The sequence below is a fragment of the Lagopus leucura genome, unplaced genomic scaffold (assembly GCF_019238085.1).
Source record: "Lagopus leucura isolate 7727_CA_CO unplaced genomic scaffold, USGS_WTPT01 Super-Scaffold_100038, whole genome shotgun sequence".
Lineage (NCBI taxonomy): Eukaryota > Metazoa > Chordata > Aves > Galliformes > Phasianidae > Lagopus > Lagopus leucura.
The window spans coordinates 85,279-100,870 of record NW_024962287.1 but is presented as its reverse complement, the minus strand read 5'-3'; the positions used below and the strand labels follow the sequence as shown (position 1 = coordinate 100,870).

Genomic DNA, 15,592 nt, shown 5'->3' with positions numbered 1-15,592 from the left:
GGCAAGATCTGAGCTTCAGTGGATGCCAGATCACAGAACGGCCTGGGTTGGAAGGGACCTCAAGGATCACGAAGCTCCAACCCCCCTGTGCCATGCAGGGCCACCAACTGCTGAGTTGATATTTGTACGTGTAAGTCAGGCTGTTTTATTTCATGCAAGGTAAGAGGATTTCAGATTTGCTCTCCAGGATCACAGGAATTGTTCCACATTTCACAGCAGCCCGGGCTGCCCAGGGCCCCATCCAACCTGGCCTTGAACACCTCCAGGGATGGACGGGGCATCACAGCCTCTCTGGGCAGCTGTTCCAGCACCTCACCACTCTCACAGCACACAACTTCCCCTGACATCCAACCTCCATCTGCCCTCCCTCAACTCCAAACCATTTCCCCTTGTCCTGCTGTCATCTCCCCTTTCCAAGAGCTGACTCCCCTCCTGTCTGCAGGCTCCCTTTAGGTACTGCAGGCTGCACTGAGGTCACCCCGCAGCTTCTCTTCTCCATGCTGAACAAGCCCAGCTCCCTCAGCCTGTCTTTGTAGTGGAGGTGCTGCAGCCCTCTGCTCATCTCTGTGGCTCCTCTGGACCCTCTCCAACAGCTCCCTGTCTTTCTTGTACTGAAGCCCCCAGCCCTGGACGCAGAGCTGCAGATGGGGCCTCACAAGAGCAGAGCAGAGGGGGACAATCACCTCCCTGTCCCTGCTGGCCACCCCTCTGCTGATGGAGCCCAGGACACCATTTGATTCCCAAGCTGCATGAGCACACTGCTGGCTCATGCTCAGTTTTTCACACCCAGGACCCCCAGGTCCTTCTCTGCAGGGCTAAATGCGAACATTTCTGAATTTGGAGATGATCAGCTAGACTGACCCCAGGAAGGCTGTGAGTTTTCTTGATGATGTGAGAGTATCCTAAACTCACAAGCATTTGATGAATGGCTGAAAAATTCAGGCATTCTATTCTTTTCTCTCTGTCATTTGTAAAGATAGAAATACACAATCAGAAAAAAAAATATGCCCATGAGCAAAATGAATTTGCATAGAAATAGTTTTAGAAACACAAAATGGCTCCCAACCTGTACACATAATGAGCTGTTTATGCTAAAGTCAGCTAGCAGACTCCTGAGTAACACAAAATGAAGTCATGTAGGATACATTATGTAAAAAAAAAAAAAGTCACTCCAACAAAAGAAGGTGGAGGAGAAATTCCTGTCTGGCATGAAAGAGGAGGGAGGACACTTTAATTGTGTTGTGCCATTTTATAGTAGTTTTTCATTGGTAAATCAAGCCTGAGGGCTGACAGCCAGTGATCAGGAGGGAAGCTGTAGCTGCTTAAAGCCGTTCCATTCTGAGGTCCATGACTGAGCTAAGAGGCTGCAAGATTTGGAGGAGATAACAGAGAAAGAAATGTGAACTCAAGTAAAACAACCACTAATCCAATCCCTGTGATTTACGCCCTGGATTAATCTCACTGCAGTGACCCAGGTCCTAAAGCAAGGGCAGTCTCGAGATCAAAACCATGTCTTGGAAGAGGACACTACAGGTGAAACACATTTCTTGTGCTCGTTTTGCTGAGCTTGTTAGCGTAGTAATTGCTTGTGGTCATTACTTATCAACTGTTTAATCTGGAACTGAATGGGAGCTCTGAAACAAGGCTGTCCTCAGCTACTCCCAAGGAGGCTGTCCTCAGCTATTCCCAAGGATGCACTCATTTTTATCTCTCCAAATCACTCTTGAAGAAATACTTGTGCTCATGCTTAAAATAGACCACAACTGAGCTTAATACCCAAGGTAATTAAATTTATCTTAGCTCTTAGTACCTTGCAGTAGCTCATAGATTTAAAACATTCGGGGTGAAACCCTAAGCCATAGAAGCCAATGATGATATTCCATGGGAGCTGGGATTCTGACATACAACTTCTCTCTGCGCAGCCTCTGTCATCAAAGGAACATAAGGATGACTTCAGGTCACATCAGTTCAGGCATGAAATTGCACAGAGGAACCCCGCTAAATGATTTCCAAATTGTATGCTGCAGAAGATAAGAATTCAGGGTGTGAGCTTAAGAATGGTTCAGAGCTGCGTGCCAGATGAAGATGGGCACAGGCTGGTACTAAGAATTTTACACAAGAAGATAACAATAATTAAAATATAATCAATCATTTCTAGGTCACACTCAGCCCAAGCACTGCCACTATGGTAGAATTAAACCAACACATAGGTTGGTATTCTTCCATGAGCTTTGCAATGAGAAGTAAATAGAACAAACAAGGCAGCATTAATTCTCTCCATGCTGACACACAGCACAATGGCTTCATAATGGCTTTATGTCACGTTTTATTTGAATTTTAACACTCTTTTATATATCTCAGATTGTTAGTGTTACCCTAACACACTGTAGACTTCATATTTTAATGCTGCAATCTTATTTTGAGAGCCTTCTGCCAGTTATGTGCAGATTGCACATTAATGCAGCAAGAAGATATTTGAAGGATCAGCAACAGGGAAGGAAAGAGTACAGGAGGAACTGGACTGTGTACTGCTGAGATGCAGGTCACTTGTCTACGGTATTATCAAGAAACCTTCCCTGCTCCTCAGGAAAGTAATTTAGTTTTGCCCAAAGCGCCGTATCCAAACTGCTCATTAAATTAAGAAGAGCACAGAGGCCCTGGATTTGACCATTGATCTATGGCATGTTTTAGTGCTCCACTAGCTCTCCTTTATTACTCCCCCATGGACTTTCTGATGCTCACCATGGAGTTAGCAGAAGGAAACTATACCCACATAACTGGTGACATACACCAACAAACCAGACTGAAAAATAGCTGAAAATTGGGCGTGCATGAGCTCTGCTATGGAAGTAAATTCCAGCAAGGTGAGTAGTGCAGGCAGCAGTGGTACTAAAATGCTGGAAAACAGCACCAAGATTTTCCAGAGCTCCTCTGCAAGAACCTTGAAAGAGCCCGGAGACAGCAATGTGCAAAGAACTGCACTATGTTCAGTAACTAGAGCTAGTAAAAAATGCACTACTGCCTAATTAACCATTACCTGCATTTCCTAACAGTGGGAAACCTAATACGTGTGGAGGGCTGACTTCAAAGGGCAAGGAAGGCTAAGCTAAAGAAATACAAAAGGATACATAACTGAAAGTCATGGGATTAAGGAAAGGGAAAGCGTAAAACAGAGTGGAGAAAAATCACTCAGAGCAAACCATTACACTGTCAAGCAGAGTCTTGGAAGCAGTGACAGAAGCCCCATGACTTGGAAAGTTTAAATTTACAGTAAACAAAGCTTTAGGAGGCTTACAACTCAGGGAGCAGTCCTGCCTCTTCAGGGAGACAGGAGCCTCTGCCTGTCACACCTCTCCTTCCACTGCACTTCAAAATGCTCTGATAAACTATTTCAGCCAAGGAAAGACGTCAAAGATACAATGTAGAGATATCTGCGATCTCTGCATCAAACAGATCTTCGATTTGCAAATCGTTAGCCGGGAGATGACTGCCAGAGAGCTGTATTTCAGGCAGTGCACAGTGCATGAATGAAGGTGCACAGGTTCCATAGCTTTTTATAGGAGCAGCTTTGGCACTGCAGTAACCTCCTGTGCACCCTCAACTCACTGCTCACGAGCACCTGCAAAACAAACAGCACAGTTTGATGAAGAGTTGCCCAAATTCTGCTCTTGAATTCACTGGAGTCTCTGAAACTTTTCCTGCTCAAATTGTCTGTAAATCCTGGAAATGTGATGTGCAATGTGACAAGCCCTGAGCTCTCCCTGCTGTACTGACCACAGTGTGGTCTGGTGTAAATTCCTTTCTTCCTTTCTGTCATTTTTCCCTCTCTTTCCCTCTGACCATCATCATCTTACAGGTTGTTTGGAGACAAAGGAAGGGCTCTTCCTTTGTGTCTTTATAATACCAGTACAGCAGGACCCCAGTTCCTGGTGAGGGCACCTCAGTGGCCTTACATCAGTGTTACATCAGTGGCACTGTACAACATCCTGAGACTGGGCACGACAAGTAACCACTACCCTTCCCAAAAAGTCACAGTAATTGAATCATTTTCTTCTCCTTTCTATTTTACTTTACCACACTATAAAGCCACACTAAACTATGATGCTTGGAGAAAATAAAACCCTCCATAACACATAGACACCTCTAGCTCCATCGCCTTCTGACCAACTCTCAGCTCATGATTTGGAAGTCTTGCAGCTAATGAACAGTTTACCTAATATTTTAAGCCCCAAAGAGGTCAGCTTTCCTCTGCTTTCTATCACATAAATCTTCCTATCCTTTTAAAAAAAGGGGAGGAAGTGCTGAGGGTGTCCTGCGGTTAGCATGCAAGGAATCTGCTGCTCCCTTTTGCAGGGCTGCTTCATATACTGCTGAAGTGCCTGTGGGAGAAGGTGACAGCAGAGCTGTGTCATGTATCTCACTTCAGGCACATCCCAGCTATTTCCTGCAGAACTCTACGGAGAAGGTACAGAAGAAACAGTTCCAGACCAGACTGTCTAATGACGCGTCAGAGCACAATATTTGCTCCTCATATGAAAGGGTGAGTGGGCAATTTCTACACCCTCAGCTTTAAATCATCTTCTTGAATACAGCACAAATCTCTCTTACTTCCTACAACACATCTCAAGTGTCTTGTGCTAATTTTAGGTTCCCCTGTTAAACAGAGTGGAATAGGAGGCTGTTCACAAAACAAATATCTGGCTTTCAACACAACTTCATTTTTGTTTTTCTGGTATCTCCATACATGCAGTTTGGGGTCACTGCCTTCACATCTTGGACACATTCTCCTAAATGGAATGCATTTCATTTCAAATAAAAGCATGATTAAGCAAAGCATCCAGGCCACTCGTCACATAAGACTGGACTACCTTTGGTTGCCTCAGTGTAATCAACACCTTTTTTCAACTTTCCATTGTTTCTATGTCTGAACTGGATATTTATAGGACAGAGAGCAACCATTATGCACAAGTATGCACAGGTAGTGTTCAGGGAGAATGGTATTAGTACCTGTCTCTTACACTCCAGGCCAATCTCAAGATAAGAGCATGTACAGTATAGTAATAGTATGTAGTCATGGGCTTGATTAGACATGGTGATTTTGCATACTTAATTTGGCAAGGTTTGGTTTAGCTGGCTTTTTAAATTAGCACCAATCAGAATACAAACCTAACTTTCCTGTCTATAGCAACCAACATAACCAAGAATAAACATAATAAATCCAATTTTATTGTCTAGTTTTCTTTTCTATGTCCAATTTTCTTACATATGTGCATTTCCACCACGTAGATGCAGGCACCCTGCTATTCAGCTTGTGGAGAGCCTCGCTTACCCTTCAGAGAGGCATCAGCCTTTCCAGGTCTGAGAAAGATGATGAGATCCAGCTCTCGTTTACACTATCTAAAGATTTCATCTCCCTTGCTCTCAAATTCTTCCAGTTGCTTTAAGTGGGCCACTCACTCAGAGGAGATGAGCTTATATGCACCAGTATCAATGATGTTTCAAGTAAATGTAATCATGAAAAGAAACAAAAAAGGGAAGGCAGACTCTGCTAAAGCCTTCAGTCAGAAAAAACCCTGGATGAAAGAATGAGAAGTGATGGGGGAAACACTGGCCTTTATGCGAGTTATAAATGAAATTATTCACTAGCTCTGTGGGTTCATTAATCTAGCTCTAAGCTTTACTACAAGTTACTACTGGTTCATAGCTATAAACACACAGCATGCTAAAGAAAAGTCTCTGGCCTCGGATTTTCAGTCTCAAAGTGTGCACGTAGAAAGAAGTGGGCTTTCTTTTGCTCTGGGGAGCAGATCACTCATCACAGATCAGCCCAGTAATGTTTCTAATTTTTGTTGCTCTTACTGACAGCTGACTAACAATGGCACCTTCCATATAATCCTCTGATTTGCTCAAGTTACACGTGCATATAGTCAGCATTCCCTACAGAAATGGACAGAGTTGGTTAACTGGGAGATAACAAGCTTAAGTGATGTATTATCACTTACAGCGGCCTAAGAGCCAAATGAGTCAGGCACAGAACTCAAGGATTGCCTCTGGATTTCATGTAACTGAAGTAAAAGCCTCGAGACAGGATCATTTCTGAAGTAAGAAGCCAGAGAAACCAGAAACAGCAGAGAAACTCCTAAGTGTGTTGAAAAAGCTATCGGGAAGGAGGAGTACGAAGAAGTCTTGAAACACAGTCCAAACACAATCTGGTCTTCCAGAATACTCCTTTTTAATCATATGCCTGAACTATTATTGATAGAACCATAAGAAAACTAAATGCCTGGTCTAGGAAAAGAACTCCAGAATGAGCAGATCCAGTTTAGCATGAAATACCTGAAGTGAAGTGCCAACGGAACAGGCAACATCTTCCTTAATTAAAGTCGCGTGGGAGCGGGGAGAGCGAGAAGGACACATCTGGTGACTTGGTACAATTCTGCCATAGAAAGAAGACTGGATGCTGATGGTGGTTCTGTGAGGGCATCTCAGGGAGACATATTCTCCATCACAGGCATGGTCAGTGTAATTCTTTAGTACTTGTGATATGTAACCTGCAAAAAAACATGACACAAACCATCATTAGTGACAGGTAAGTTAATTATTAAGTTAATTATTAGTAAACTAGTGCAGTTTAACAAACACAACTAAAACAGTGAGGGCCATAGATTTTATTACTCATCATCACATACAGGAAAAGAAGATAGACACTGACAGAGTCTGAGAGAGAGAGGTTGAGCAGTTCGTCCTTCAGTAGTGTTATATGTCCTTAAATCTGAAGCATCTCTATATTGCTTCCTCTTAGTACACTCGTACCACTTGCACTGGTACAAATACCAAGACTACAGGAAATGCAGCTGAGCCAGACTCATCATTTACACTGTATCGCGATACTACATGCAACTTTTGGTCCACCAGTACAAGACAGCCATTGATAAATTGGAGTGAGCGCAGCCATGGGTCACTGAGATGAACAGGAGCTGGAACACTTGACCTGCTGGAAAAAGGCAGCTTTTGGGGAAAATAAAAGCAGTCTGACAGTGTGTATAGGGAGGTTATCGAGGAGGTGGAGTTAAACCCTCCACAGGAGCACATGCTGGAAGAACATCAGGCACGAACTGCAATGAGTATTTCAGACTATGTGTATGGAGTAGCTTTTCACAGCGAGGGCAGTCAGTCAGTGGAACAGGGTACCCAGAGAGGTCCCACAGTCTCTGTTACTTCAGGATCTCCATGAATAAAGCTTTGAGTAACCTGATCTGATCTCTTAGTTGATCCTGCTTTGAGTAGGAGGTTGGACTAGATAACAACAGTCCCTTCCCACCCCAGCTTTCCTGTAACCCTACAACAGTAACAGGTAAGAAAGACCCAGACTCAGAGCTGCTAAGGGGTAAATCTGGTGCAAGTACTTATAGTTTGCTGGATGAGAACATCATGGCACACCAGTTATACCTTAGATCTCCCTTCGCAACGTACTATTTCCTTCTTGTTTTTATCAAGTTTCAATAAAGTTAGAAGAAAAACCATATGCAGAAATCAAATCTCTTCTGTCTGTTACAAGACAGCGTTATTCATAATAATAAATTTGTTAAAAAGAACAAAGCGTGACAAAACCTCATTAAAGTTATGCTGAGCTAAACAGGATTGATTGCAGTCAGGTTTCCATGGTGTAACATAATGGAAAGCACAACAGTGTCAGCTGAATAGCAAGGCCCTAGATTGCAGCAAGCAAGGACTTGCTCAAATGCATCAGCAGTGGGCACAGAAGCAAAAGAAAGAAGCTGCTTACCTTCAGAAGGCCTCAGGAATGCAGGCATCTCCAGAGATATGTGTGACACCACTGCCAACCCTTAAATGAGGGCTGGGAAGGGATGGATCCTGTCTCCAGCCCTTCTGGTCACTCAGTACACTGCATGCAGCTGAGCTCCCCTGGGCTGGCCTTGCTTTCCCACCAGGTGCTCCATCACTGTTTCAAGCTGTGCCTTTTAGCATTTCCACCATACATGGCAACAGCCCCAAACCTTGCCACACTCAAGCCTGAGGAGGAATCACGATGGTGCTGATACAGAGATGTTCGCTCAGGGAACTCTACAGCCTGTGCAAGAGCAGCAGCAGCCATGGGTCTGTTCTGCAGACTTCTTACTCTCTGCAGTGACTTCAGAAGTCCCCTTCCCAACCCTGGCCAACAGAAGCCTGTCAGTAGCAATCCCACAATATCCTGTCTCTGTCTTCCTGTACTTCTTTCTCTAGAAGTAGAATAGAGAGGAAAAACAACACCCAGACAAATTTCTAAAAGGAAACCTGACATGTATCTTACACTTGCATTTTTAAAAATCAGCAGAAATGTGATCATCCTCTCAGTTGGCCATAACCATGAAATAAATTGGACTGGTACCTCTGTAAGCTATCCAGTACTATCTTTTGCTTAAAACAGGGGCGCTTTACATCAGCTTGCTCAGAATCTAGTCCAGTGAAGTTCTGAATATTCCCACAGGACCTTCAGAACTTCTCTGGGCAATCTGTGCCAATGCTTAACAGCAATTAAGTTTAAGAACAGCCGTTACTGATTCTTTGTTGCCTCTGGTTCTACCACGGTGCATTCCAGAGAAAAGTTTCTGGTTTCACTTCATCTGTAAGCAAACAGCAACTGGATCCCACTCTCCTTATTCTTTAGTTGCACTCACTGTTGCAAGGTGCACTGCTTACTCACGTCCATCAGCATGTTCTCCAAGACCATTGTGATAATTTACACAAGAAAGCACAAACTGTGGTTTGAGAGAATTCACGTGGCTTCCTGAGAATCATTTCAATGTCAAATTGAGCTGTATATGCATCTGAAGGCTATTTTTAGTCACTAAATAAATTATGCTCAGGGCCTCTTCTCTGGCCCCAAGTCTATAACCAACAATTTCCTCTTACATTCTAAAATAGTACATTTTCATCTAGATCTTTGACTAGGAATAGTTCTTTATCCACACTAACACTGAAATCTTGCACAGGAGATGTGTGAACGTATGTTCTGGGTGATGCTATAACACATAATCAGATCAGCTCTCCCTCAAAAGCGAGGCAACCCTACAAGATGGACAGGAAAAGTAAACAGCAAACAAAACCAGAATATGACATGAAATAGTAACCCTCATTTTCCATGCTGATCCTCCATTGCATTAGGACTTCTCCCTAAATCTGACCTATTAGGGAGGGAAAGAACTATAGCCAAAGCACAGTGAAGACAGCACTGGCTCCTCCATATACTCAATTATTCTGTCAGAGCAGCTATTCTGCAGCATGCCTTTCACAGCTCCAATTCACCATCAGGTAAGGTTTCCATCCCTGCAATTAGTGCTGATCACTTGTTGAAATAGTTCCTTCTCTCCTTTTCTATCATCAGTCTTGTAATACCGTGAGTTTGTTCAAGCTGAAGGTATTGAAGTGCTCAAAGGCTTTGATGGTGACTGGCCAATAATGAACAAAGCACAGCGCCTGAAACATCTGGCACTGACCACAGTTAGGAAACACTGAATTATGCATTGACGTGATCAGGAAAGACATAATGTTCTCCAAAAAGCAAAAGGACTGGGCTGCAGAGAATCAATGTTTTCTCTTCAAATGTGCCACATCTGCACTGCATTCGCTGGCAGTTCTTCTGAAAATGCTGACACTTCAATACCCACTGACTCATGTTTCAGTAAACCAAAACCCAAATTGTTTTCAGCATTCCTGCTGGGTTTTAGGTGACAAGTTTCCAGTGACCTCTTGTACCACTACGTGCGGCACAAGCAAGAGAACTACAGGGAGGCTCTTCACTAAATGAAGTGTATGAACATGGAGCCGGTGGCAGTGATTGAGGACTTCAATGGCTCTTATATACCAAAGCGAGAAGCAATTCATAAATAATAAATACAAAAGGAATAGCCTACAGGCCTCTGACTGTTTCCTGGCAAACGTGAAAAAGCCTCTTCTGGGTGGCTGCAAGAAATCATTGGTGTACAAGTAATACATTGGTGTAGACAGTAAAACTGCATAGCAGATCAGCTATTCGTAGATCACAGAGTATGACAGTCAAGATATCAAGATTAAAAAAGTATTGTGAAATGATGCTATTGTCCTCCATCGGGTATGTTTATCTGCTTTGCTTTCCGAGGTATCAGCCATAGACTTGCAAAAGCCCAAGTTCTCTTACACTTAGAGTGCAAGAGAAGGCTTTTAAAAGCCAAATCCATTCATCAGCCTCAGATTCTAGGATTTAAATCAGCATTGTTGGATCCAGGAAGGCAAGCAGTTATTTAAGGAAGACATCACAGTTGCACGGCCACAGTAAAATCTATTCTGTGTTGTCATGGTTCATATTGGAGGAATAGTGACGTTGATTTTCACAGAATCATAGGATCACAGAGCTATAGAATGGTTGGGGTTGGAATGGACCTTTAAGATCACCCAGTTCCCGCCCCTGCTGTAGGCAGGGACACCTCTCTCCATCACAGCTGCTCACAGCCCCATCCAGGCTGGCCTTGAGTGCTTCCATGGAGGGGCATCCACAGCCTCACTGGGCAACCTGCGCCAGGGTCTCATCACCCTCACACACAGTACATTCTAACTAGAGAGAAAGGGTTCACATCACAGAGCCCACGAAGCTCTTCCAAATCAAATCACAACTTGTTTAATTAACGGACAAGACACTCTCCTCCAGATGGTTTGTGTACAAGGGACTTCTAACAGCAGAGCTGTAGTGGAACATCAATAGGCTGCCAGGAAAACACACAAAAAACTTTCCACAGTAAACACACTTACAGGGGATACACCTTGCATATAACCACCAATGCATCTTCACTGCTAAACCTTCTTATCTAGACAAGTTCCACTTACATTTATTTTGATTGCAATTCCACAATAAAATTCATCTCACTCCTTTCTATGAAAATTCTTACAGAAAACAAATTCACAGAAATCAAAATTACAAATCTAACATGCAAATAGAAAGACACCAACTAAGTAAACAAACCCAAAGCTTGATGTCTTTTGGCAGCACTGACTGCAGCTAAGTTTAAGAGTCTAAACAGGACCTATACCCACACTCAGCCTCTTCCCCAGGCAAGCTAATTCTCAACCCTCCTACAAGCACCATTGGGTCATACGGCAATAGACAGACAGCCCTTTTGTGCCTTCTGGTCCAGTCACTAAAATTGCTGAAATGAAATTTGTGCAGTTTTTCAAGGGCCAGGGATCAGCTTATTCATGTGTTGATAAAGCGATTACCCAAAGCAGTGCTTATATAACAGGGGATGGAGTCAGGCACTGAATCCCTGCACCTCCCTCAGGACATATTCTGAGTTCACTGAATGTCTTGTCACTTATTCAACAGACCAGGAATGATTTACAGCGATCAGCGTTTAAACCATCTCTACATTTACTAGTCCACCATTTGCACTTTGATGGTTTGTGTGGTCAATCTGCAAAGCATCACTGTCACTTCTACATTCCCAGAGAGAAGCATCTGTAAGACTCTGCAGTGCACCTCTCTCCCTCCATCAGGTTCCTTCTTAGGCTTTCCTTGTTCCACCATGTTTGGCATCGGTGGACAAGGGAAAGGCAACCGATATAATTTACCTGGACTTGAGCAAGGCCTTTGACACGGTCCCCCACCACATCCTTATCTCCAAATTGGAGGGATGTGGATGCGATGGGTGACCACTCGCTAGATAAGAAACTGATTGAATGGCCGCAGACAGAGGGTGGTCCTCAATGGCTCTGTGTCCAGGTGGAGGCCGGTAACGAGCGGCGTCCCCAGGGTTCTGTCTTGGGAGCGGTGCTGTGTAACATCTTCATCATGACAGCGATGGCGGAATCGAGGGCAGCCTCAGCCATTTGCTGACAACACCAAGCTGAGTGGTGCAGTCAGCACGGTGGAAGGAAGGGAGGCCATTCAGAGGGACCTCAAGAGGCTGGAAAGGTGGGCAGGGTGAACCTGATGAGGTTCAACACGGCAAAGTGCAGAGTTTGGCACCTGGGCCAGAGGAATCCCAGGTATCCACACAGACTGGAAGGAGCGGTGCTTGAGAGCAGCCCTGGGGAGAAGGACTTGGGGGTCCTGGGTGTGAAAAACCAAACACCAGCAGTGTGCTCTTGCAGCTCAGAAAGCAAATGGTATCCTGGGCTCCATCAGCAGAGGGGTGGCCAGCAGGGACAGGGAGATGAGGTCACCCTCTCTGCTCTGCTCTTGTGAGGCCCCATCTGCAGCTCTGCGTCCAGGGCTGGGGGCTTCAGTACAAGAAAGACAGGGAGCTGTTAGAGAGGGTCCAGAGGAGCCACAGAGATGAGCAGGGGGCTGCAGCACCTCCACTACAAAGACAGGCTGAGGGAGCTGGGTTTGTTCAGCATGGAGAAGAGAAGCTGCGGGGTGACCTCAGTGCAGCCTGCAGTACCTAAAGGGAGCCTGCAGACAGGAGGGGAGTCAGCTCTTGGAAAGGGGAGATGGCAGCAGGACAAGGGGAAATGGTTTGGAGTTGAGGGAGGGCAGATGGAGGTTGGATGTCAGGGGGAAGTTGTGTGCTGTAAGAGTGGTGAGGTGCTGGAACAGCTGCCCAGAGAGGCTGTGATGCCCCGTCCATCCCTGGAGGTGTTTAAGGCCAGGTTGGATGGGGCCCTGGGCAGCCTGGGCTGCTGTGAAATGGGGAGGTTGGTGGCCCTGCATGGCACAGGGGGGTTGGAGCTTCGTGATCCTTGAGGTCCCTTCCAACCCTGGCCGTTCTGTGATTCCCTCCGGAGAAGCCAAGGCTGGTGAGCACAGTACATGACAGCAGTCTTCTGATTGATCCCATGCAACTGACAAATGCACCTTTTGGCTTTTCCTCCAATATTTTGGAAGGATGGAGTTCAGCACATGCCAAAGAAAATTCATTCGCAAACTGATAGGAATTGTTTGGCAGTAGGAAATATTAAGCATTTGTCATGAAACCAGCTGCTGCATACCAGGTCTCCAGCAAAGTTTGCAGCAGCTCCTTTATGTCCCCAAGCAGCGTGGCAGTAAGTGGCCGAGCACCAACACAGGAACATTGACAACTGTCCAATTTGACCACAGGAGATTTTCACCATTGTAAAGCATGCAGAGGCTTTTTTTATTTTTCTGTAATAAAAAGTAATAAAAACATGCAGCAGAAGAAATACAAATCAGCCTTCTTATAACCACGTGTCTTTGCAGAGCGTGTAGAAGTAGCACTTAAAAGCAGTCAGGCCTTTTACTGGAAGTGACCGGGAAACAACCTGCTTTCACTCAAGTTAAAGGAAAGCTTTTACACAGCACATCACACTGAGACAGCCAAAATAGCTATTTGACCACACCAGTGACAGACAAACTGTGCACTGACCAATTCTACAAGTACATTAATAACAAAGCCATGACAATCTGACAGGAGCTAGGAAACACCAACTCTGAATGAAAGGCCTTCTGTCCATTTGGGAGAACTTAATTCTGTCAAGGCCACGAGTGCAGGGAGATGGCAGCTTTGTTTGGACTAGGGCAAATGGCAGGAGTGAAGGCAAAAGTGCACAACCCTGTGGGAGCTGCTGCTAAAACCATCAGAAGCAGCCACGTGTTCCTTGCACACAGAACCAGAAGGCAGCCCCAGAGCAGAGCACGCTTCTGAAAAATGTGTATTTCAACTGGCAGGCCAAAATGTGGAACAATTCCTGTGATCCTGGAGAGCAAATCTGAAATCCTCTTACCTTGCATGAAATCAAACAGCCTGACTTACACGCACAAATATCAACGCGGCAGTGAAGGGTTCTCCAAGAGGAAAAATAGTTCCCACCAGCTTTCAGTCTCTCTCACTGATTTTAATGAGCACTTTGACACTCTGATGGACATTTTTATTAGAAATTTTTTGAACTGCAGACCGTGAAATTCCAGACCTCCCTCATTGAAACTCTGTAATAAGGAGAAGAGGTAAGAAAATCTTCATGCTCAACTAGGTCAGATCAGCCTGAACTGCTATTTGCCACCTTGCCATTCTTCCACTGAAGAAGCAGGGAATTTCTGTGGATGAGGACATTGATTTCCATGGCAAGAAGGCACGGAGTTCACAGACAAATGTGAAAGCTCTGCCAAGACACAGCAGAAAACCCACGGATATGGTTTCCCTTCAGACCAGAGACTCCGAGTTTAATTCTTCATGAACTCGCTTTCTGAGAAAAATATAAAAATCAGGCAAAAGCCTGTTTTCAGCACTGGAATGCTAACATTTCCCTTTTCCCCCTGCTTTACATTCCATATTTTATTTATTTATTCTTATTCAAGGTGGATTTGACAAACTTAATGAGAGCAACAGCTCTGAAATAACCTTGCATCATTTTCCCCAGGACCGGCAATAAGAGCTGCAGTGCTGCCCTCTGCGTGACCCTCGCCTGTGAAATGCATATTTCTCTTTGTTTTGGCTCAGCCTTGGCAACTTTATGAACCTCGAGAGAGAAGAGGAAATAAGGAAAGACCGAGACAAGATAGAAAAGGCTAAACGGTGAAAGGGAGATGCACAATAGGGGAAAAAGAGGGAACTGAGAAAGGGAAAACAAGATAGAAGATAAAGTAGGCAGGTAAAAAAATCTTGTCTTAATTTGTCAATTAGAAGCGTGGTCCCAAGAGTAAGGATTGGCTGAAAACATCACAGGGGCTGAATCCCTTGAGCAAAGGTAGAAAAACATGAGCAACAGCAAGAGGGAGTCTTAAAATACTGTAAGGGGGGGGAGAGAAGGTTTTGGGTAAGAATACCCATCTGTAAGCAACCTCAGGGTCAAGCTGCTAGATTCAATACATAACTGCCTGCAGAAAGGCAGAGATAAAAAGTACTCAGGAGAAAAGGGAGCTCAGAGTGGCTATCAAAACAGAAAACGATTAATAAGTAAGTTTGCATGAATATCTCATCATTTTGAATGTGTCCTATCTCTGATGGTTTGTCTACAGACTCAGTTATTGACTTAACAGTACGTGCAGAGCATTGTGTACTCAACAGCCAGGCAAAAATGCCAGATCAGCATCTTCTGCTTTTGCCATTGATTTTAGCCAGAAGAGAATTTACTGTTCACCAGTAACCGGACAGCTTAATGCAACGATAAATGTTGTCAGGGTAGCAAGAGGGATGATTTCACATATGAATTATTTTTTTTCAGTTTGATATAAACAATATCAACAGGAAATATGGATCCCTGAGCAGTACTAGTTTAAGCTGTCAGGCCGCCTAACTCAACTTCCCTCATGCTGCTTCTGGAAAAGGCACTGCAGGAAAGGATGGGCAGTCTGCACTTGGGAGTAAAGGCAGGATGGTCTCCCTACTTTGGGATGCGTTCAAGCCGTTCAGGCTTCCTCCTGTCTATTAAACAAGCCACAATTTCCTGGTACTCAACTGAAAAATCATGCCTGTGTCAAAATATCTTATCAATTTAATGGTAGCACTACTTTTCCTATAGAATCCTACAGAATCATGTCATTTGCTAACAGAGCTCATTGTGCTTTAGGTGTGGCTTTTAAAATTATTGCCCATAGTTGTTTTTTTTCTGCATCGGTGGGAAGGCAGCATTATTTCCTAGCTAGGCAAAGCTGGAATGC

General features: G+C 44.4%; 1 protein-coding gene across 3 annotated transcripts in view; it reads right to left on the bottom strand.

Annotated features, from left to right (window-relative positions):
* EVA1A (eva-1 homolog A, regulator of programmed cell death) overlaps window positions 1–15,592 on the bottom strand; it is a 189,025-nt gene that overhangs the window by 134,012 nt on the left and 39,421 nt on the right. For all 3 annotated transcript variants that reach the window (XM_042883549.1, XM_042883550.1, XM_042883551.1), the window contains exon 2: window positions 6,337–6,551. In XM_042883549.1, the coding sequence (XP_042739483.1) occupies window positions 6,337–6,551 (215 nt within the window). The remainder of the gene's footprint in view (window positions 1–6,336; window positions 6,552–15,592) is intronic.